General features: G+C 44.6%; 3 protein-coding genes across 6 annotated transcripts; 2 read left to right on the top strand and 1 right to left on the bottom strand.

Moving 5' to 3' along the window:
- Window positions 1–394: 394 nt before the first annotated feature.
- On the top strand, window positions 395–1,706 carry LOC105702583 (ankyrin repeat domain-containing protein 49). Its single transcript, XM_012430252.2, has 3 exons — window positions 395–625; window positions 761–921; window positions 992–1,706. The coding sequence occupies exons 1-3, from the start codon at window positions 481–483 to the stop codon at window positions 1,325–1,327; spliced, it is 642 nt and encodes a 213-aa protein (XP_012285675.1). The 5' UTR covers window positions 395–480; the 3' UTR covers window positions 1,328–1,706.
- LOC105702580 (lysosomal-trafficking regulator) lies at window positions 1,348–19,612 on the bottom strand. Of its 4 annotated transcripts, none has more exons than XM_023432912.1 (40): window positions 19,584–19,612; window positions 19,039–19,359; window positions 17,635–17,844; window positions 17,003–17,193; window positions 15,551–15,636; window positions 14,949–15,202; window positions 11,958–14,369; window positions 11,808–11,873; window positions 11,384–11,538; window positions 11,069–11,310; window positions 10,840–11,009; window positions 10,244–10,762; window positions 10,058–10,162; window positions 9,678–9,987; window positions 9,450–9,604; window positions 9,145–9,366; window positions 8,863–9,059; window positions 8,338–8,787; window positions 7,927–8,247; window positions 7,740–7,850; window positions 7,456–7,656; window positions 7,116–7,376; window positions 6,658–7,048; window positions 6,157–6,590; window positions 5,862–6,097; window positions 5,672–5,768; window positions 5,347–5,584; window positions 4,765–5,222; window positions 4,443–4,687; window positions 4,302–4,368; window positions 4,086–4,236; window positions 3,871–4,011; window positions 3,584–3,801; window positions 3,329–3,515; window positions 3,089–3,253; window positions 2,879–3,015; window positions 2,566–2,804; window positions 2,220–2,495; window positions 1,916–2,142; window positions 1,348–1,818 (listed from the first exon to the last, which is right to left on the bottom strand). In XM_023432912.1, exons 4-39 carry the CDS (start codon window positions 17,078–17,080, stop codon window positions 1,941–1,943), a joined length of 10,197 nt encoding a protein of 3,398 aa, XP_023288680.1. In that variant the 5' UTR covers window positions 17,081–17,193; window positions 17,635–17,844; window positions 19,039–19,359; window positions 19,584–19,612; the 3' UTR covers window positions 1,348–1,818; window positions 1,916–1,940. The 4 variants fall into 4 exon arrangements, with proteins under 4 accessions (XP_023288680.1, XP_012285666.1, XP_023288679.1 ...); XM_012430243.2 differs by having other exon boundaries at window positions 1,348–2,142; window positions 4,765–4,926; window positions 4,999–5,222; window positions 19,584–19,610; XM_023432911.1 differs by having other exon boundaries at window positions 1,348–2,142; window positions 19,584–19,611.
- LOC105702582 (palmitoyltransferase ZDHHC23) lies at window positions 19,585–21,319 on the top strand. Its single transcript, XM_012430251.1, has 3 exons — window positions 19,585–20,190; window positions 20,322–20,498; window positions 20,704–21,319. Exons 1-3 carry the CDS (start codon window positions 19,661–19,663, stop codon window positions 20,894–20,896), a joined length of 900 nt encoding a protein of 299 aa, XP_012285674.1. The 5' UTR covers window positions 19,585–19,660; the 3' UTR covers window positions 20,897–21,319.
- The last annotated feature ends 73 nt before the right edge of the window (window positions 21,320–21,392 follow it).

The following is a 21,392-nucleotide window of genomic DNA, read 5'->3' as shown; positions in this document are numbered from 1 at the left end:
ACGGGACTCTACGGGACTCTACGGGACTCTACGGGACTCTGTGGGACTTTGCGGGACTCTAGTGAGATTAGTTGGGTGATTGCTCACGGGCAGGGTGGCGCAATCGCATCTTGTGCTGCCCTGTAGTTTCGTACGTTAGCTTTCACCGTTTTTTACCCCGAAGGGCGGCGCAACATATTTCTAGTAGGGGCATACGAACTCGCAATGGCGGTACCATCTAGCATTCGCCGTTGGCGGCTCACGTATGTATTCGCGATGGTAATACCATGCGGCAGTTGACGTTGGTGGGCTACCTACACTGACCTACACTGCTCGCTTTTGATGGAAAGGGAGAAATACTCCTGGCGCCCTCTTTAACTTTACGCTTGTGTGCACGAACGTAGTGTAGCGCCGAACTTAACATACTCAACGCATAACCCGTATCTTGGTAGAAAACGGTAAAGAGTCGGTCGCTAATTTTTCAAGCAATAACCGGGCAAAATGTCATCAGAAGAGGACGACGATGAGATAACAGATTTGGAAACCATTCGCGATAAAATTCTATCGCAGCCTCGTGGCGAACGTATGCAAGTGAGTGCTTGGGAAGACGATGACACCGGAGTTGAAGCCGAACGTAATGCGGAAGGTTAGGTGTTCAGACGTGAACAATTCTTATCTTCTACCTAATATTATTATTGACGTAACAGTTCTAATGTTGATTGATAGTAAATCGATAATATTCGTGATTATGGAAAGTTCGAATGTATTGATGTCATTACAGAACCTGATGAAAAAGCTATGCTCACTGCAGCGGAAGAAGGCAATCTAGTTAAAGTGAAGCAACTCTATGTTAAAAACAACTCATTACTGCACTGTACCGATAAAGATGGTTACACCCCACTTCACAGAGCATGCTATGGAAATCATGTTGATATTGTCGAGGTAACAATGAATTTATTGTGCCGTGTGAAGTCTCACTTAAAGTGTATAATTAATAATGATTATTTTATAGTACTTATTAAAAGTTGGAGCAAGGATGGATGCACAAACACAAGATAAATGGCAACCACTACATTCTGCTTGTCACTGGAATAATGTGGATTGTATCGCAGTTTTAATTGCACATGGAGCAGATATTAATGCAAGAACGGAAGGAGATCAAACACCTTTACATTTAGTATGTGCAAGTTCTCACAACTCTCCAGCCCTTCAACTTCTTCTTTTACATCCTGATACCAATCCTCACATAGTGAACAATAGTGGAGACACTCCACATCAGATCGCCAAAAGGACAGGCAAATACTATCCTCTATTCGAAATTATTGAACCGTGTCTAAATGAAATTTAAATAAAGGACCCACATTGGTCTTATTTTATATCCTATTTAATTGATATGCATACAAGAGAATGCACATACATGAGGATAAAAACATTGCATCATAACATTAATCAATATAATTACCTCTATATATTATGCCATAATTTCATAAATATCACACAACTAATAAGTAGACATAGACATTTCATTACATATGCATTCCACGAAGTAACTATCATGTACAAAAATACAAGTATCGAAATATCCGCATAAGCATAAGTTTTACATTAAAATGATGATAAGATAATACTTCAGTTCATTACATGAATGGTTTTCAATGTGTTCAAGACAAATCTATAATTTACTCTCTAGTGTTACTGTATCTCATTAAAAATATCTACAAACAGTACTTGGTTCTTTTCTTTTTTGGTGAATTTAAATCTCGTTATCGCTGTAGTACTTTCATTGGGACGTCGCTATAAATAAATCATCTAAAGGCCTGCGTATACCTGTATGTGTTCCTTGAAAATTTAAATGAGGTGCAATGAATGATAGACCAATTGTCGGTGTGAATACAATGGAGTATTTACAGTACTGCTCTTGTTCAGCTATTCTTACTTTTACTGTCAGTTTCGCCACCTTGTCAAAGGGATGTTAAATTGACAAACTTTGGAGTGCCACTGCTCAAACGTCTTGTTCCTTCCCAAATAAGAACTGTAGCATCATCAGTTGCTGCATATAAGTGATGCTGATCGAGAGACCAAGATAAGGCTATAATGGCACCACATCCTTTGCTACTATTCACTATTTCTCTAACGAGTCTTAAATCCCAACTACTCCACAACCTACAGGTACATTTTAAAGTGCAATTAAAATATACGGTTCACTTTAAGTATCAATGAAGCAATTTGTTATAACTAACCGAATCACTCCATTATCCAATCCAGTAGCAATTACATTGACGGAGACACCTTCCGGAGCATTGCTATAAGAGAGCGCAGTAATTTTCCTCCTTGACAAAACCGAGCCAACTGGTCTTGCATTAATTGTGTACACTTTCAGTTCTGAAGAATTAGAATGACTTTCTTCCTGGGAATTTGGAATCTCATATGTTACCGCTATGTCGCCCAAAGTATCACTGATCGACAATAGACTAATGGCATGACCTTCGCAGACTATTGCTCTTACGTATGATAAGCTGAAACACCCATAGATATAAATAAAAAGTCGGCTAAAATTTGGCGTGATGTGAATGTTAAAAGGTTTACCTGTTTAAATCCCATATGGCAATCATTCCATTGGAATCTCCTGTCACAGCGATACTAAACACTCTGGATAAACCGATGACTGTTACAGAGTTTCGGTGAGCCAGAAGCACCGAAGGTGGAGACGAGCTAAATTCAACTTTACCAGTAGAACCGATTGCATAGCTGTGCACTGTAATCCTTCCTGATAAATGACCAGCCCAAAGCTGCCCGCAATCAGGCGCGGATCCTAGGAGAGTGATCTGAAAAAATAATGGATTTCATCGTTATCTTTCATATTTCTGACATGTAATTGTAATTTTATAAGAGGACGTACAGGATCAATGCCAGAAGACTTCAGTAAAGGTCGTGGTGGCTGTTCCTTTTTAGATTTCAGTCTAGCAATTCCATCGGTTCCTCCCCACGATGCAAGGGCAGCTCCCAGTATCGATGTGCCACTCAACATGCTCGCTCCTAAATTACATCATATTTCATTTCTGATTTATTCCTAAAGCAAGAACTTGGAAAGCCAATTTAAATAACAGACCTTTTTCTTTGCTGTATCCAAGCAAAAGAGTAGTGCAGCTGGGTAAGCCAAAGACATCGCCAGTAGTGAGTGGTATCAAAGACGACAGCGGAGCCCTGTGTTTGTTCTTCCAGCAAAGCATGGGTTCGTTTCCAGGAGCTCCAACGTAGTTACCCCATTTGATGCCTGAAAAAGTTAAAAAAATATATAAATAAAAAACATATTCTATTAAATATAAGCTTCACATATGTCTGCTACTACCATCAACTCCTTCGATGACCCTAGGAAAACTGCTGCTCGATGGAGGTATCCCAAAGGTCTGAATTGGTAGTGGATGTGCAGCTCGGAACAGCTGAGCAGGTGTTTGCCCATAAGTTTTCACCATGGTTTCCCAAGCTTGCCGTTCTAAAGGATCTGCGATTTGTTCGACGTTGAATCCATAGTAGGTCTGCAAGTGGATGCAGTGATTGAAGGAGGAGACGAAGGAAATTCCTTGAACTCGGAACTTCAACTTACAGCTGGGTGAAAGACGTTTATAGCCTCAACGGCGGGTCTCCCAGTTTGCCTAAATCCAAAGACAAGGTCGATCCAAAATGGCAATACTTCTCTCACGAGGTCTGCCTCCAGTGCAGCTCTGTGAGCAAGAATAAAAAGCCGAGCGTCACCGCCACACCAAGCAGGCAATTCGACGTCGCCAACCGTATTACCATTTTGCCGGACGCCGAAATTAAATCCTGCCGAAATATCCTCGTTTTAATCGTCCATTATTTTCTACGTCCTTTCACTTATCGGATATTAATTACCTTCAGAGTTAAGTAAAAACTCGGGCAAATAAAAAAACTCCGGTATGAGTTCCTTTACGTCCGTCGTAGAATCGCAACTTGTCAATCTCCACGTGGTAGCTAGTGCATGAAAAGTCCGATCAGGGATGTCGAAATTATCATCTGCAGCAAGATGGTAAACGATATCAATTGAGTTACAGCTTGAAATCTCGTTGAAATGGTTAAATGTCATGTACCTTGGTAGCAGAGAAACATGCTCGTAAATGGCGGAAGTCGCACGAGGAAATGTAACACAGTGCCAGAATTACTGTAATGAGATCCGTAATGAAAGGGCTCCTGATTCAGGGCAATTAAATTCAGACCTTCCGTGAGAGCTTGTTTCAGGTACTGAAAATTGATTACAAACATTGTAACGTAACCAACCAATGATGCTTATTTAAATAAAAACTCACGTTATAATTATTAATGTAATGTTGCTCGTTTTTCTTATCCTGGACAGCCATGGGACGTTTGAAGTTTCTACGAAAAATATCCATCGGTGTATTATCTTTCATTAATAAGCTCATCGATGAAAGGTTCACTTAATGGCGTACCGATAAATGTTTGAATTGTTCAAGTCGATCTTCTCGCTGACGTAGTCTGCCAAAACGAAAGGGAAAACTGGATACTGCATCAGATCGTTGTAGGACCTCCCAGCTAATTTATTCAAACAAGTAATATATTCCCAATTTGTCAGAGTGCCACTTCGCCACAATGCCAAGGCTTCCCCTAAATCATCCCCTGGGATTCTCCTTGGCAAATTGCAGGCAGACAATTCCGCGACGAAGTCGTCCCTTTCCTGTGAGACGAATCGATTGAAATTAAATTGCACGGTAGTTATATAATCCACTAAATTTCCTTATCCCTTATAAATACCTTAGAAGAATTGAATGCAAGCAAATACGTTCGACCAGTGACAATGAATATCTCAATGGCCCTCTCTTGTAATTGATAACGCCTTCTGTGCAATTCCCGGATATCCTCAAGTCTCCAGGCAGTCCCTCCAGCCATCGCCAGGTCCAAACCACCCAGGGCAATCTGTGATATTAATTCGTTATACAAAACCTCGAATATTTCCATTTCAATACTAAACATCAGGAAGACCATTACATCGGTATGCAGGGGCATGTCCGGATTATCTGGTATAAAGTACAGGCACGATTCTCCAATAAGAGTTTCCCCTGGCAATTCGGCTCCTGGTGTCACGACCCGAGCCTGAGACATTTTCCGAATCCTTTCGCTGGTAAGCAGTCTTTCGATTAGAGCCGAGGCATTCGTATCCTGTCGAGATGACGTAAATAAGTACGACAATGGTCCCTCGACATCTGCCGCTTCTAAGAAAAAAAGAAATCACACGTTCTGATTGATGCTCGTAAATAAAGTGATAAACCCTAGGGCAAGATTACCATTACAAGAGTGTAATTGTTTTTTTTTTTTTTAACGACGGTGGAAACGTACTCAATTTGTCTCGGTGCTCCGATAGTAAGAATCTTTTTTCAATTTTCAGGTTGCACCTCTGAAGTCTTATCCTGACCCTTGCAGGACCTTCGGTAGGATCCAGTTCCCAGCTCCTTGGATAGCTCTCCGGGAAGTGCCATGGTGCTCTCTCGTGAGTCAATCGTCTGGCAAGGTCTCTCCACCTAGCCATCGCTTGAGCTTCCAAGGCTCTAGAGTGCTTTAGTCTCTCCATCAGCACCTATTCATTACAGATATTTAATTAATATTAGAGCTGAGTCCTAAGGATCAGTTCTTAGATCAATGATATAAATACATTTATCAGTACCTTACGCTCACGATTCTGTTCTTCTACAACCGCTCTAGTTATTGCCATGGCACTCTCGGTTAGCTGCTTTGCCAAAGCTTCAAATCTACCGCCAATTCTGCAGAACGAGTTGGCGAATTTAAAATCTCTGGCAAGTTGGCACCATGGATAGATAAAAAAAGGAATAACCAAAAAAGATAGACGCCATTACCTCTGAATTGCAGGAAGGTTACTATCCAACCAGATGTTTCGATCTTTCATCAGTTCTCGACCTAGTAGCTCCAACTCTTCGCCCCACATGTTCAAACCACCTTGTTCAATGCTTCCCGTTAAGTCCCAGATGTCAATGGCTTCCTTCAGTTCTGCACAGACCCTGGCGTCGACGCTAGGCATTTCGTCCCGTCTTTGTAGAAGATCCCACAGGAACACCATAAACTTTTGTTCCACCTAAACAAAAAAAAAATGTTACTCTAATTCGTGAATGCCTCATCGCTGTATTGTCTTACCTGGGGATGCACTTCCAGAAGAGACATTAAGATTTCTCGCGCTTTAGGCTCCTCCATGAGAGACCTAACTGCATAAACCCTGGTGGCATTGACTTGGTGCGGCCCCAGGAGCCAGACCATAATTCTGGCAGTTATTTTTCTAAAATCTGACCTAGAAGACCACGCGGTACTCCACTGATTCTTCCTTTCCAACGGCGTGGCCAAGCCATGTAGCAGAGTGGAGAACAATCTCCTGGTCAGCTCCATTTCGGACGTAGACGGGCACTTATCCGAAGACGTTACAAAGTCCACAGCTCGGATTAAAATGGTACGAAAACGGTCGTTCAATTCCCCTCTTCCGGGTTCCCGAACAATAGAGCCGAGAGTCCCATGTATGCTGCCGTAACTCGAGGATCTTGAGCCGGGATCGCTCTGCTCACTGGAAGTTGTTAAAGCTGAAGACAATTTAGACATTAGTTAGGAAGCAACCGTGGTAAAGAGAGCGTAAGAACTGCTACGTACCCGATGTCAAGTAAGAAGCCGAGGCGAGGTAAGAAGCTGCACTTCGCAATCGGAAACCAGAATGCGAGGACACTCTTGTAGTTACAGCATCTAATTCTCCGTCGAACAGTGCTACCTGGGCGTCTCTCACGACAGAGACGCACATAGTGTTCGTTCCACATTGAGATCTCTCCTTCAGCTCCATGTGATTCAAGACCAAGTGCAGATCCGTTACGGCTTGCATCTGGTGGCCACCAGGAGACTCCAGCAATTTCGTTGCAATGGCAACGAGCAATACATGGATGTCACGGAAAAGTGAGATTGCACTCCCTCTGTGAGCTGCACCGACCAGGGCACGTCCCAAGGATTCCATCAAGCCTTGCTCCAGCAACATCCTCAAGGCACTTGGATTCTGCAAGACATGCATCCATGAAGCAGTTTACATTTATGTTATTTATTTTTTTTTAAATCCAAGGTACCTTAGTAACCATCTCGGTTGTGAAAGAAACCATTGGCCTCGCTACATTAGGATCGGTGGATGCTGCCTTCGAGATCATAGCTAACAGAGGCGGCATAGCCGCTAAAGTTGGACCTCTCAACGCTAAACTCTCCAAGGCAACCACCAGAGGATCGCTTCCAGGATACAGGGAGATTTGGTTAGCCAAATGCATGAAGTACTTCTGCTTTATGAATTTGTTAACTTCCTCGTCACTGGCTCGCTGAAGGTATGTCTGTGTCACCTGGGGAATAACGTAATTTCATAATTATTCATTATACGTATTCGATCTAGGCGTATCATGGTATCGAAAGATTCCTCACCTTAATTAAAGCCGTCCGAACTCTGGCGTCAGGATTGTTAGCTAAAACCAGGAGAACTTCAGCTCTCAAAACGTGTTTCAAAACGGAGCCAACCTGACTGTCCGGTAGCACTCTCAAAGCATCTCTCAACAATAGCAACAGCCCTTCGCACACCAATCCTTGACAAGCTCTTCGCTCATCCGTCCACGCCATGTGTTTCTCCTATATTAACGTTATCAGTGCTCTTAATTATACCATGATTTTAAATATAAAATATTGAAGTAATATTATACATTTTCGGTTACCTGATGATTTGATCCATCACTGGCAGCGATCCCGGAATCTTCACCGGCACTTGTTTCCTTGGATGGGTCGTTGCGACGCTCCTTCTTCTTGGGTACCCTGCCCTTTTGAATCTGCAATGATATTCAATTTTTATAACGAAGAACATCCAAAATGCTTGCATCATTTCAGATCATTCAGCGTACTTACCTGTACGTTCGCTAATGCTTTATTTAATTTTCCAAGATCAACTAGCCCGATGGAATCATCCGTAGAGCTGTTTACCATCGTTGAATTCATTTTCGTATACGTTGCTTTGTCTTCCAAGGGTGGTAACATGAAATACATATTGTGTCTCGAATGTGTGACGTAGGTCTCCGAAGCCTGATGAACAAGAACCAGGTAATCGGTAATTGCAACGAGGTGCGCAAATTCTGGCGGGGCTCCCATCAAAGCACGTATCAATTCCACAACTGCATTTCCTGTCGTCGGATCCAGCGATGCACCGTGATCTTCGTACATGAAATGCTCCTGTATAAAGAAAAAGTAATGAAAAAGAATAAACGTCTATTTAATCGTGTACGCATAGAAATTACGATTGACGTTCCCCAATAAAATTACCTTGCATAAAATTAATATCGTATCGACTATACCGACTCTGTTGAGCTGCGATGCATTAAATTCTCTCTGCGAGTGTTGGTCCCTGAGCAATAGCAATAAGGCTTGAAGGAACAAGTTCAACGCATCATACTTCGCCCATGTTCTCCAGACACCTAGAGCTCCTTTGATCAATTCAGGATCCGTAATGACGGCCTCGCAATTTTGGGATATCGAGTGATTGCCACTGCCCACATCTTTGATAAGGATGGAACTATCGCACGCTGCGTCCAGGACTGATTTCAAAATGTATCGACCTGCGTAACACCTGGGTGATTCCAGAACTCGAAGAAGAAGAGCCAATCCACCCTCGGAGCGATACTGGTTCAACAGTTCTGAATCGCTTCGAGCTAGGTGTAAGACCATGGAGAGTGCCAAGGCTTGCTCCTCCTCGACAGAGTGCAATTCAACGACCTGGAATTCAAGGTGACACTATTACACGCAATGCAAGGAATAAATATTATATAATGACGTGTAGAGATTACTTACTCTTGCAAATAGATACAGAAAGATTGGTATTCCGCCTATGAGAATCGATGCCGGTACCAATCCTCTGTATTGTTGGCACTCCAATCGTGCTGACAAAATCAGAGGTACCGACAGAGGTGGTTGTTGCGAGACCCTGTGCTCTGGAGCAGAAACAACTCTAAAGCCAGGCTGTCCCGGAAACAAGTTTCTTACGACAGCTACACAATAAGAAATGAAATATTCAGTGAAGAATGCGTAGAAATGTGTCTATACGAGGTTACTTAAAAATGAAAAATGACGTACCTCCTGGATTAGCAATGGCTTGCGGGTACAAGTGAACGATGTTAGGCGTCTGAGCTTCGTAACTGAGTAGTAAATTATCTTGCAAGTCGCCTAAGTGTGAGTTCGTTGCATCCATGACAGCATCCCAGTCGATTTTCGTTTCGGATACTTTTGTCTCGACAACGTGTCTTAGATATGTTCCACCGTAGGATTTACGGCGGTTAGTGTCGAATTTTCCACCCTCTAAGATATATATTAAAAAAAAAATCACTGGCATTATTAGTAAATAATTTCTGTTTTCTAGAGATAATTCATGAAATACTGACCGAACTTCACTTCCTTAACTCCATACAATGCACCAGATGCAATCAGTGGGGTGAAGTCTGGTTTTACGGTATTCAGGATGCAATCAGCGAGATTCGTATAATTCGGTCCTAGGCTTGCAAGATAGAGAGCTCTTTCCCGTGTAAAAACTGGGCATCTGAAAGCATTTAGCATTGTAAATAATATTTAACTGCATAAATTAATGAGATTATTCCTGGCAACATGTATACCTGAATAACATTAAGTTTCCTAGATACCAGGCACCGATACCGCTAGGTCCAACTTGTCCCAGTAATATACAGGTTGTTCCAGGTTTTCGAACCAACAAACCATCGAAAGGCAGTTGGGCACTGGTTTCTCGCCATCCGTCTATCCAAATAACAACTTCGACGACAGCGCTGCGTTTATTAAGAACGGTATCTTTGAAATTTAAAGCCAAATGATGCCACCTGCCCGAGGACAGCATGCCATTTATCGAGGTCTCAGAGATGGTTCGATTTGTCTTGTTGTCGGGACGTGTGAGACGTAGGATTAATTTATCTGAGAAATTATAGAACCGTAATGATAATGGAATGTATGATTGTTGAGTAATTAGCTATATTTTAATTACCAGATCTGAGATCGAGCCATGTTTCCAGCACTAACGATTCAAAGCCAACGGACATTAGATGAATTATAGAAGTGGGTGTCGGGGGAGATGTTGAACCTGCAACAACTACAAGGCATTGTTAAAGTTCTTGATGTTATTCCATATAAAAGTGGTTCAATTTCAATTGCATAGTAGGCTGAGGTTTACCTTCACGACTCCAGTTGTCCGAGAGGACACCCCAGTCCGAAAGACTTTCGCTTTCAGAGTCCAGCAATGTAGATGGTGTGACGATCACACCTCGACTTCCAGTCATCAATCCTCTTTCCACCCTTAGCCACATCGAAGCTGAACACCCGTTCAGCCACACTGGCCACGACAGTTCAGGACCAATGGGCAAGCATGCCGCATGGACAGACCAAGGACTACAAATCCCTGACGTAAGATGTCCCTTTCTGAAATTGTTGACCAGATTCTCCGCTTTCTCCAGATTCTTAAAATCCTCGCTCAGGATTTTCGGTAGGATCTTCACTTCTGACACGACGGGAAAGCAAAGGATGAAATTTGGTTGAGGCCTGGCGGCAAAGACCAGGCGATAGAGAGGTTCCAAAAGAAGTAATAACGGTGGGGAATGGACTTTGAAGAAGGACAAGTAAAAAACCAACTCCGTTGGAGAAATGGATTGCGTTGCCAAGAGCGTAAAGACCTCCAGTACGGCATGCTGTAAATCTAATGGACAGAAAATGCAGTGAATTAAAATAATAAAAACCCTTGAATCGAAATTCTTATAGGACGAAGTCCTGTACCTTGATGCTGAGAATCCTCGCTAGTGAGTATATCCTTGAACCCATTTAATATCCTCGTTATTGCTCCCGATCCTGCTAATGCAGCACAACTAGAAGCACTTTCTCTGCAAGTGACGGCTACCCTTCGTAAGCCGGCCGTCACGATGGCACTTCTATCACCTTCTAGACCCCTGCGAATGAACCCGTAAATTAGAATAAAATAATTCCACCGTGTTGATCGATAACTCACTGTTTGCTGAAGTGGATAAGGAGATCGAGAGCTAAGGAACACAAAGCTGGATGAGCATTCGCATGTCCTCTCGGTTCAACTATCGGACCAAGGGAATTGTTCCTCTTGGGTGTATCGTTGCGAGAACATTTCCCTGGCACTTCGACATCTGCCTCGTAGCCATCATCGGCTGTCACGTATTCACCGGTGCTGGTGTCCTCTCCGTAACCATCGGGGAAGGTTTCCAGAAATATAGTGGGTAACTAAAATTAAATACAAAGGTTCAAGCGCATTGTGCCTAGCTTTTACCGCGTTGTTTTAAAGTACAACACTTACTCGAGGTCTAGTTTGTTGAGGTACCGTTTGTTCCTGGCTTGGTCTCAGCATGGACACCCTCAGCAACGCCTCCACAAGCATGGCAATCCCACGACTGAGTTTCACTCCCGAGGTAATCAACGTCTTGCCCAACTCGGTAACCACATCGCAGCCACCTGAACCACACATTGTATTTAAAGAACAACCTAGAAGATGCGACTTAAAAATATCATACATAAACAATGACGCCGTGAAGTAAGTAATATACGAATGGCACAGTAAGAGTGTCAACGGAGTATATGTCGATCCGTCTTGGAAAACGCAGGTGATTAGTATCCGTATTTTAATCCGCAGCTGCGAACTTGTTGTCCCCACTGCACGCATTAAAAGCTATTCAAATCGCGCCGTAATTCAACGTTAGTTATATAAAGGTGGATGCACTTACACAATGGTGACGTCAGGCAACACGTTATTAAAGCTTCGAACAGTCTATGTGCAGATTTACTTGTGTCTGGAAAAGAAAAAATATATATATAAATACTTGTACGACCCACACGTTGTTAAAAGTTCTTCGTGTACGTCTTATCGGTCTTACCTTTTATACGATCGGAAATGACACAAATGGCCAGTGATTTGAAGAGCGTCATACTGTCCTGGAAGACAGGGTGTTCCGATAATTGCTGCCGGAACTTAGGACTGCAAAGTGCAACTCCTGCGGCTGCTCGCCAAGCTGCGCTGGCCTGATACAATATCATTTTTCTACCGATAGTTTTCTCCTTCAAACTTTCGTCATGTATCATCAAAAGTAATTTCCTTTCCCGTGCAAACGTCTCTTCGTTTGCAAGTATCCGAAGATCAGTCTTATTTGGGGTGCTCTCTGCATAAGTATTATCCTCAAGCTGAGATCGCGAAACTTTCATTTGGCTCAATGTTTCCGAGTTACTTAAATCTAATGCACCGGTATCATTTTCTTCGACTAAGTGATTATTCTGCTTTCCGTGCTTTGTTCTCGTAGGCTCCTTATTTTTCTCTTCTTGCTTCAACGGTTCGAGGACCTTCAACAACGCCGAGGTTTCTCTTTCGAGAGCTCCGAATAGAGAATTTATCGCAGGTGACTCGTTTTTCCTGATATCGCTTCTATCCTCGCAAGAGGATTTCCAGATTTCCATAATGACGGATATCTCCAGCAGCGCATAGACGATCCTGGTGAAAGTAGAGTCGGGCAGCAATTCGAGCGCTTCGTCGAGTCCATTAATTTCCATGAACTTCTCGCACATAGGTGCATTGATTATGAGGCTAGATATGACCGACAGGCAAGATTGGACGAGAAATTTAGCGACGGCATTTCTGCTATCCTCGGCATAACAGGCCTTTGCTTTCAGAAAGGTCGGATAAAAGACCCTGAAGAGAAGTTCCTGCCTAACAGGAAAGATAGAATTTGGTGTCACCTTTAGGAGATGAGCCATGATGGTATAAGACAATTTAGGATCATCCAGAGTTAACAGCTTTCCGTAGAGCTCTAAAAACTCCCAAGAGCTATCGATAGGTTTATTGCACGTGTTGCAGGTATCGGTCCCAGGATAAGCGCCAAGTTCCTTGAAAAGGGTCCGCTCCAAAAGAGCAACGGCTGGTCCGTACGCCTGAGGGTTTCTCTTCCTCAGGAAGGTGACGATGCTCGACAGCAGAGTCTTCGGTGGGATGCAGCAGCATGTACCAGCAGCCGTCATCACTTTCAGCAACCTGACTTGCAACTCCCCGATGAACGAGTGAGACTCCTTCAACAAGGTGGTCAGGGTGACGAAGAGCGACGAGATGCAACACACCTGGACCGCGAGAGATCCAACGACCGGCTGCGAATACGCTACTCCGAGGACGTCAAAGTGATGATAGCTCTGTACATTGTCAGAGCAGGAACGATGTTTAGGCCTGCGGCATTGGCCCATGTGGCAGAGATCTTGGCGCACCCGTTTCAACGCACTTATCAAGGCGCCTATCATGTCGATGACTTTCCTGGCTCTGGTCACGGACCTGGCCTGATCGATGCTCGGTAAGCCAACAATCGCCAGAATGGTTCTCTCCACCAGCCTCCCATCTTGACTGTCGGTAAATAGCTGGAAGAGCTCGAGAAAATCCTTCAGTTTCTCCGTAGTGCCCCGCTGATGTAACAGACAATAGAGAAAAGTGATGATACCGTACGTGGTGGCAAATATGAATTCCTGCAAGAGTGACCCCTCCTCTGGGGTGAGAAAAGAGACCGGCTTACTGCAGGCATCTTCCAGCAATCTCAGGGTCATCGGCAACAGACCGTTATGAATGACCGCCGTGGTGGGCTCGTCCGCTCTGAGGACTCTTTCCAAGGCAGTCAGCATGAGTCTTGCCGCAGCTGCCTTCAACGTGGCGCATTCGGTCCCCGTTAAGTTGGAGCCATCGATGCTGAATTGCAAGGCCCAGAGGGTATCCAACGCAAATTTCAAGACCTGCACAGCCGGGGTCTGTTCCGCAGGAGTGTCGTAGTCCCTCAAACCTTGCAAAAGCTGGACGATTAATAAGCTAGCCTCGAAATGACTGACCCTGCAGTCTAAGACGGCCTTTATCCTGTCGTCTATGTAATCCTGCGGAGTTTTCCGTATCGGACGGGGTGGTAGCTCGTACAACGAGGCGTTCCACTTGTACTCCTCGTCGCTCCTAACGACGGACGTAAAGTACTCAAAGTCCATGGGGTTCAATCGTATCTTCAACGTTAACGATCTTGCCTGGTCGATGCCATCGGTCAGCATCTCGGACTCGCTACTCTGATTATCCCCCGTGCATTCTTGCTTGTGTTTCTGCATCAACGATTTGCCGCCTGTACTGTGTCGGCGAATCCTCTTCTTCTTCGAGTGCACCTCGTTACTGCTCTTGATCTTCGTAGTGGTTCTCTTCTTCGTGTGAGGTACGATGTCCACCGTGTCGACGATATCGTCGTTGCTGTGGAACTTGATGTAGGGGTTGCGCTGTGCACTAGCACCTGGAACGAAGCGATTAAATCAGTGTACCGACGATTTGTTTACCTGCGTGCTACCGATAAAAAAAAATAGAGCTCTTATTGTTCAACCGACGTGAGCGGCGCCACATTTCAAGTTACACTTCGGCAAGCCAGTCCGAAGTAAGGCTCGACGAATGTCTACGCTGCAGCAGATACACAGTAGGCGTGTCTTCGCTCGATCTGAGAATGGGTACCAAAGTATACCACAGCTGCAATATACGTCACGTATGATATAGCTGCGGTCTACTTTTGACGGCTATATCAGTACCCGCAGAAAAATACCTTTCATTATAATATTTATAAAATTAAATGGTTGACTAATCACGTGGACGCGTAGCCGATAGAGTGGATCAATAGGAAACACTAGACGTAAACACTCGAGGGTAATTCAATACAAAGTAATTATCCAGTTTCTAGAAAACGAAGATTTCGAGCACGATCGGCTATGGATCCAGTTCCTTTGTGGCCCAGACTGGAACTAAACGCGGAACTACGGGAAACCATGCAAGAGGTGTACGAGTTCCATCAAAGAGGAAGAGGTTTCGTCTTATCGAGGCTCACTTGCAGGTTCAGCTCCGTCCTGGGAGGCGACCGGGTAGAGAGCCACCAGGAGCGCAACGAGCTCTCGGCTGCAAGAGAGACCGCGGACTCCCAGAAGGTGGAGAACCGAGAGACACCTCCATCCGCGATCCTGGACGAGGTACTTCCGGAGGCCCAGCAGCTCCCCGCCGTCGACTCTCTGGGCGCAGAGATCGTGCACGTCGGAGAGAAGCTCGCAGGCGACGAGAGTGGACACGCCGCCTCCGTCGACCGAACTGAAACAGTATAGTTGGTTAGGTCATGGAAAGTTTCGTGACATTCCTTATCGTTCGTAGGTGTATACTGCTGGTGCATGGTCGATGTACTCGTCCACCGACACAATGACGAGGGCGATACATCTTTACAGAAAGTTTGTCATAAGTCTCTGTACACTTTGACTAAAGTTCCGATAACTCGCCCCTCGGTTAATCGGCACGATTCTAATGTTTGCCAGAGAACGGTAGAGCGTATCAAGAGAAAAACATATCACGAGGACGGAGGCGTGACTCCGGATCGATCTCGACTCGGTTGACATCGGTCAACAGGCGTAAGATGTAACGCGACGCCGAAGTGTAAAGGCTTACCAAAAGGACAGGACATCCTTCGCCTCTCGTCCTTCCTTCACCTGGGCGAGCAGTTCAGCGAGGAACACGTCCAGCCAGGATGATTTCTGCAAACCAACAATCATATTAAATTCCCTTTCCTTCGAGTTCAACCTGACGGTGTTTAAACCTCCAGGCTAATAGTAACGCCGAAAATCATAAGGGTTTAATTCCAGGAAAATCTCCGAGCTCAAGTAATCTCTGATAATTCGGATCATCCGGATTGGGATTTGCAGACTTTGATCACTGCCCCTTCTACACCTCGCCAGAGTTTCGAGGAAGATCGTGCGGCCAAATAGTCACGTCCACCCTGCTTTAATCTATCCAAATCCGCCGTCTAATACTCAACGGTGACTCCAGAATAATCCAGTGGAAAAATGATCGTAAATGCACGTGCAAAGGTCATGGTGGAGCTGATACGTGCGTTTGGCGAATAAGTGAGAAAAAAAAAGTTTCCAACAATGTAAGTTAAATCCATGTCGGGCGCGACGGTGAGTCACCGCTGAAGGAAAAGTGCGTAGCGAAAAAGTCCAGCAATATAATAATAGCGTCGACCGATTCGCGTTCGAGTCGCTTTACATAGAGTGCGGGTTTTAAGAGCTACGGGGGTCTGTGGTAATTGCATTACACGTACACATGACACAGGTTCCCTCGACACAGACCTCGGAGCCATTGTGTTGGTCCGGTGTCTCGTAAGTCATCGGCTACCAAGGTAAACTCGAAGACCGTACAGAGGCGTCGCTGTTACGAAATGCAAACCTCGATATTGCGAATACTAGTAGCCAGAGTCGTCCCGTAACATTCCCCCAACGTTAATAATATTCACCGTGTAATTACCGTACGTCGAGGTCGCGAGTTGTTCTCTTACTCAACTAACACCGATCCTCGCGGATCGACCGAAGGATCGGACTTTTTATACTTCGATGCCCCCCATCAATCTCCCTTCTTTTTATCCCCATTTCTTGGTCTTATTATCGTCCTTATCGTGCAACACACTTTCTCCACGAGCGGGTGGTATATCCTTATCACGCAACGCCGGCATCGGCCTCGAAGGACGCCCTCTCCCTGCACTTCAGGATCGCTTCTGTCACCCTGAAGGACATATACGAACGCCCGAATGCCGTCTGGCTATCGAAATCCGTGGCGATAACCACATCCCAGGGCGGGTTAATTAATAGGGTTTGATTACATCGGTCATGGTTTGAATTTCCATACCAACCGTTTGTAGCATACCGCAGCAGCGAGAATGTATACCGCACAAAATCGGCGAGATCGCGCTCGGCTCGTGTGTTTACATTACTTTCGTCGTGGTTTTGTTGTTCGGGAGCTGCGTTCTGCTGGGGACATTCGTCCAAGGTTTGGTCGGGTTCGTTTTAATAAAGAAACGACGATTACGCACGCCCCGAATGGCAACCATAGCGGAGTATCGGTTACCTCGTAGCTCTGGGGCTCCGCGTGGATGAAATGGTCCCAAAGAACCTGCAGCTTGCTCGGCATCGACGAGGCGTTCATCACTGAGGCTCGTACGAGTTCCTCCTCCCTCTCGGTCAGTCCTTCGGAATGATCCCGGGCTCGGAAAGTCGATCCATCGCCGCAGGACTCGACGAGCGAGTCGGCCGGATCACCTGCGAAGCGCCCGAGACTTTGAATACGCGAAGTAAGAATCCCACGCCGAGTGACGGACACGGTGGCTAATCCGCCGATTGGACGGTGTGCGTTTCAACCGCATCCCGCGTGTGTGGCGTGCGTGAACATCACTTACATAACATCCCCACATTCCCGATTGACCAGTTTCTATCTTTGAGAAGCCTGAAAGCTTTGCCGGGGAGCACTAACCCCTGACTACCGACCGTCCCCCGATAAGCCCCGTTTTGTCACCTCCCAATTATTCGCTGATCCCTGTTTATCGCTTTTAACCCTTGCGAGGGTTCGCGTGGAACCACCCCTGTAACGGGCGTGACTCCGGGGAACTAAGCTTTCAACTACCCGCAACTTACATCCTCGGTACCTATGGTTTAATCGGTAGATTAATTATAGCAATCGACGGCAATCCGTGGAGTAACTACCGGAGTATGGTTTGAAGTCTTCTTCGGCGACGGAGGTCTCCGTCGACCTGTCGGCTGGAGGCCCTCGAGCCAGTTCCTTCGACCGAATCCCCGGAAGATCCACCTCGGCGACCTCGTTGGTCCCCACGCCGGCAGGAACCAATCGGAGCGCTGAACCTCTGGCGAGCCCCGAAGAAGTTTCTCCAGACACCGCGGCGTTCCGCTGACTCACTGTGGTGCAAAGCAATGAATCATTAGACTTTCTCCTCCTCTTTTCGCCTATTCCTATTCTCTTCGCGAGGGCTGAAAACTCCGGAGATAGGCGCACAGATAAGAACGGCACCCGTAATCATGCTTGATAAGCCGGAGACCATCGTAGCCATCCCGTCCTTCCGCGGTAACTTTCGATGTCTCGAGTCCTGGCAAACAGGACTTCCAGGACTTCACAGACCCGGGTATGGATACTTTGTTTCCGTCCCACGAGATCCGGGACTCTTCCTCCGATGCGATCGGTAGCTCGGTAGAATTCCAATTTCCGAAGTCACGTTACTTGCACTACACCCGTGACTATCGTGGCGCGAACCCTCGTCTCGACTCTCTAGACCCCACCGACTGACGGGGCTTTCTTTCCTCCCGACTCGGAAAACAAAGATAATAACCGACACGTGCAAACAAATCGAGACGCTTTAACGCCGTTAACTGCGAGACGGGCTCGATCAATCTCTCTCGACTCCTCGATGGCAGCTCGTTATTCTACGGTGCTCCGTTATGCTTCATTATGGTGCCCCTCTTATCTGCAGCCTCTATTCGTAAAGACTTTCTTTAATTAACTGGCGGTGATAGCAGCCACATACTTCGCGAATCTCACGCCACTTACTTAACGTTGAGGCTGAAATGAGAAAAAGGGCTAGATTAGCTACAACGACGCTGCGACTCGTTATCCTTTACGACGACAAGCAACGATGGAGTCTGTCGATCATAATTGATTTCCATGACTTAATCTATCATCTGTTTCTAGTTGCACAATTTTACATATCCTTTCCAGGCAAAGAAGGTATTACGTAAGATATTAACTTATTCTACGAATACTTGGAAATTTCGTTCGATACCTAATGCTTTTGTATTTATGGAACAAAGTACCGTTGCCATAATTCTGAAATGCATCTATGGATCCAACAGAAAATACTGAGTAGGATTGCGGGAGAATTCTCGAGTCTGCGAGCGATACGAGTTGGATTCCAATTATCGGCAGGGTCCTAGCGTTGGGATACTTTCTACAATGTATCCACTTATCGTAAATATTTTTCTCGCTTCTACCAAGCGCCACCCAAAGCTGATAAGGAGAGCAACCTTCGTATTTAGCTAGCCTACCCAATATAAGAAAAAGCCGCCTTATCGTACACACCGAATGAAGTTTCAACTTACGTCACGTTCCCGCCACTCGGCTCGTATCGTCTATCGACCGATCGGTTCCTCCCTCTGCGAGTTAGCGTTGCTTCTGACCAACCTAACCTCGTCAAGGCCCAGTTTCCACTCATTTCATAATTCCCTTAAATTTGGAAGGTATTCGCCGAGTCTTCGCAGAACGTTCTTTTTAATTTCGCAGCCCACACACGTTTGACTTTGCCGGAGATTTACACGACGCTGCTCCGTTGCTGGACAAGGCACGTTGTCGAGCGCCTCTACCGGATCGGTTGCTCCAATCTTCCTTATCTTTCGCGGGAACTTGAAAGTTTTTCGACCACTCTGAAAATAAAAGACAATATGAATTATTCGCACGCTTCGAGTTTACAGGTTTCCTCGATTAATGGGCAAGGAAATATCGTGTTAATAATTGTGGTTAAGCGAGAGATCTCGTAGGTAATTTTTACAATCACTCTGGGCGCCATCTCTGAGAGTACGGCGGAAACTCTAACCTAGCAACGCACGCAACCCGAGGACCGGTATGGAAGAGTATAAATGAATCTAACCTCAAAGAACCGTTAGGACCGGTCTCCGCTCAAATGCGGAGGTAAATATTTCACGAACAAACGAAAATTAACGGAATATGAGTGTTCTAGGGAGATTCCGTACACCATGCTCGTGGAGTGGAGGCTCCAAGCAAGTATCCGTAGACGCGGTGATTCCTCTCTTCGCAGTGCCAATTTTGGCAGTAGTCGCAGCTCAGACACTGCTGTGTACTATTCTTATCTTTTTAGCGACTCCTCTTTTAGTATATTATCTCCATCATAATTTCCTGCGGTTCCTACTACGAACCAAATTTTTCCTTGTATGGACTATCGTCAGTGTGTTAATGTTGTTGCTAGTCTTCGAGATCTGTGTTGTACCACTCCTAGAGATCTTGCCAGAGGAGAATTTCGTATTTGTAAGCTATGTAGTTGGAGGATTATGGTGTGGTTATAAGACGAGGTTGAAGGCAGATCATGCCACCCAGGACAGTATCATCGCACAAGGTCTGGAATTAGGAGAGGGGAGTGGAGAATTGTGCACCTCGTGCAGAAGACGAGCACCTCCTAAAGCTTATCACTGCCATACGTGTCAAACCTGTATATTGGGCAGAGAATACCATTGTAAATGGTAGTAGAAATTATTAATTATTTTTTTGGATGTATCATATTTATCAGAGAATTGTTAGGATAAAAGTTATAGCATGATTTAGTGAAACGACTCGTTACGTTCGTTTTATTTCTGACCGTTTTATCTTTCAGGCTTGACTGCTGTGTGGGATCCGGCAATCTTCGATGGTACCTTGGTTGTTTGTTTTTCTCAGGAATTGCATTTATTTATGGGTCTTATTTAACTATAACAAGTGTTTGTCATCCTTTCATATTGATTGGAACCATTCTTTTACCGGATGACTGCAGTGAGGTATATTACCAGCTTGAGTAAGTGTAAATATAAAAATTTATTTTGGCATAATGCGATTAAACTAAAGACAATTGTCATTTCTAATACAATTTTCTGAGTGAAGTCAATAGAATACAATAGTGCTTACTTATTTTCTGAAAACAGAAGAATTTGTTTCTCCTATTTCTTAAGCAATTGCCTCTGGCTCTTTACTAATATATAATAATCTGTGTATTATTTCAGCCTTGCTCTTTGCTTTGTCTCAGCAATCTATAGTCTACTTGCTGGCCTAGTCATGTTCATTTACTTTGTTTATCACCTCTGGCTCATTTACCTGGGAACCACGTCAAACGAACAACGACACTTAGTGATTGGAAGTCGTTACGAAGAAGGAATGCTAAAGAACTTATCTCGATTATTCTGCTGCAAGAGTTAAGTGTCAATTTTAAACTAGATTATTGACTCTATGGGTCTTGGACTTCTTTACTTTGTCTGAAATAGGATTAATTATCTGACTGATTCGAGCAAAGCCAATCGATAAGCCAATGAAACAAGGTTATTCGATACCTAATCAGGATAAAAAAGATTATTTTTGTATTCTTTTATCCCGATCCTAATCGAATTGTATATATGGTGCTGTTAAGTTTAGGGGAATTTCGTCATCTCTTGTTTACATGCCCCTTACTAATAAAGTATTATTGAAAAGATCTGAATAGTGACATATCATGAGGCAGCTTAACTTAGTTACATTTACTTTCTGTACGTTTTTGTGCATGCACAAAAGTATTTATTCTACCTGTGATAAAATGGCCACTGTATGTTAAACAATGAGTAATAAATTGTACAAGTCAGTTGATAACAAATGTCTTGATCTTTATCACCTACTCATTCTATTTAATCCTAAAAGATATGAGAAGAATAAGTTACAATTC

Source organism: Orussus abietinus, unplaced genomic scaffold (genome assembly GCF_000612105.2).
Source record: "Orussus abietinus isolate OABI.00-Male unplaced genomic scaffold, Oabi_2.0 scaffold489, whole genome shotgun sequence".
In the NCBI taxonomy this organism is placed as follows: domain Eukaryota; kingdom Metazoa; phylum Arthropoda; class Insecta; order Hymenoptera; family Orussidae; genus Orussus; species Orussus abietinus.
The sequence above is the reverse complement of the archived record's forward strand: the minus strand, read 5'-3'. Positions and strand labels throughout refer to the sequence as shown.

Bases quoted from the DNA above. Each gene is read 5' to 3' on its own strand.
- LOC105702580 (XM_023432912.1), bottom strand. From the start codon at position 17,080: ATGAACGCCTCGTCGATGCCGAGCAAGCTGCAGGTTCTTTGGGACCAT. The intron at 9,988-10,057 runs GTAATTAAAATA...ATAATTTCTCAG, and splicing joins ATGGCTCGATCTCAGATCTG to ATAAATTAATCCTACGTCTC. The intron at 2,805-2,878 runs GTACGTCCTCTT...TTATTTTTTCAG, and splicing joins AGTCTTCTGGCATTGATCCT to ATCACTCTCCTAGGATCCGC.
- LOC105702583 (XM_012430252.2), top strand. From the start codon at position 481: ATGTCATCAGAAGAGGACGACGATGAGATAACAGATTTGGAAACCATT. The intron at 626-760 runs GTTAGGTGTTCA...ATGTCATTACAG, and splicing joins AGCCGAACGTAATGCGGAAG to AACCTGATGAAAAAGCTATG. The intron at 922-991 runs GTAACAATGAAT...ATTATTTTATAG, and splicing joins ATCATGTTGATATTGTCGAG to TACTTATTAAAAGTTGGAGC.
- LOC105702582 (XM_012430251.1), top strand. From the start codon at position 19,661: ATGAGTGTTCTAGGGAGATTCCGTACACCATGCTCGTGGAGTGGAGGC. The intron at 20,191-20,321 runs GTAGTAGAAATT...TTTATCTTTCAG, and splicing joins AGAGAATACCATTGTAAATG to GCTTGACTGCTGTGTGGGAT. The intron at 20,499-20,703 runs GTAAGTGTAAAT...GTATTATTTCAG, and splicing joins GAGGTATATTACCAGCTTGA to CCTTGCTCTTTGCTTTGTCT.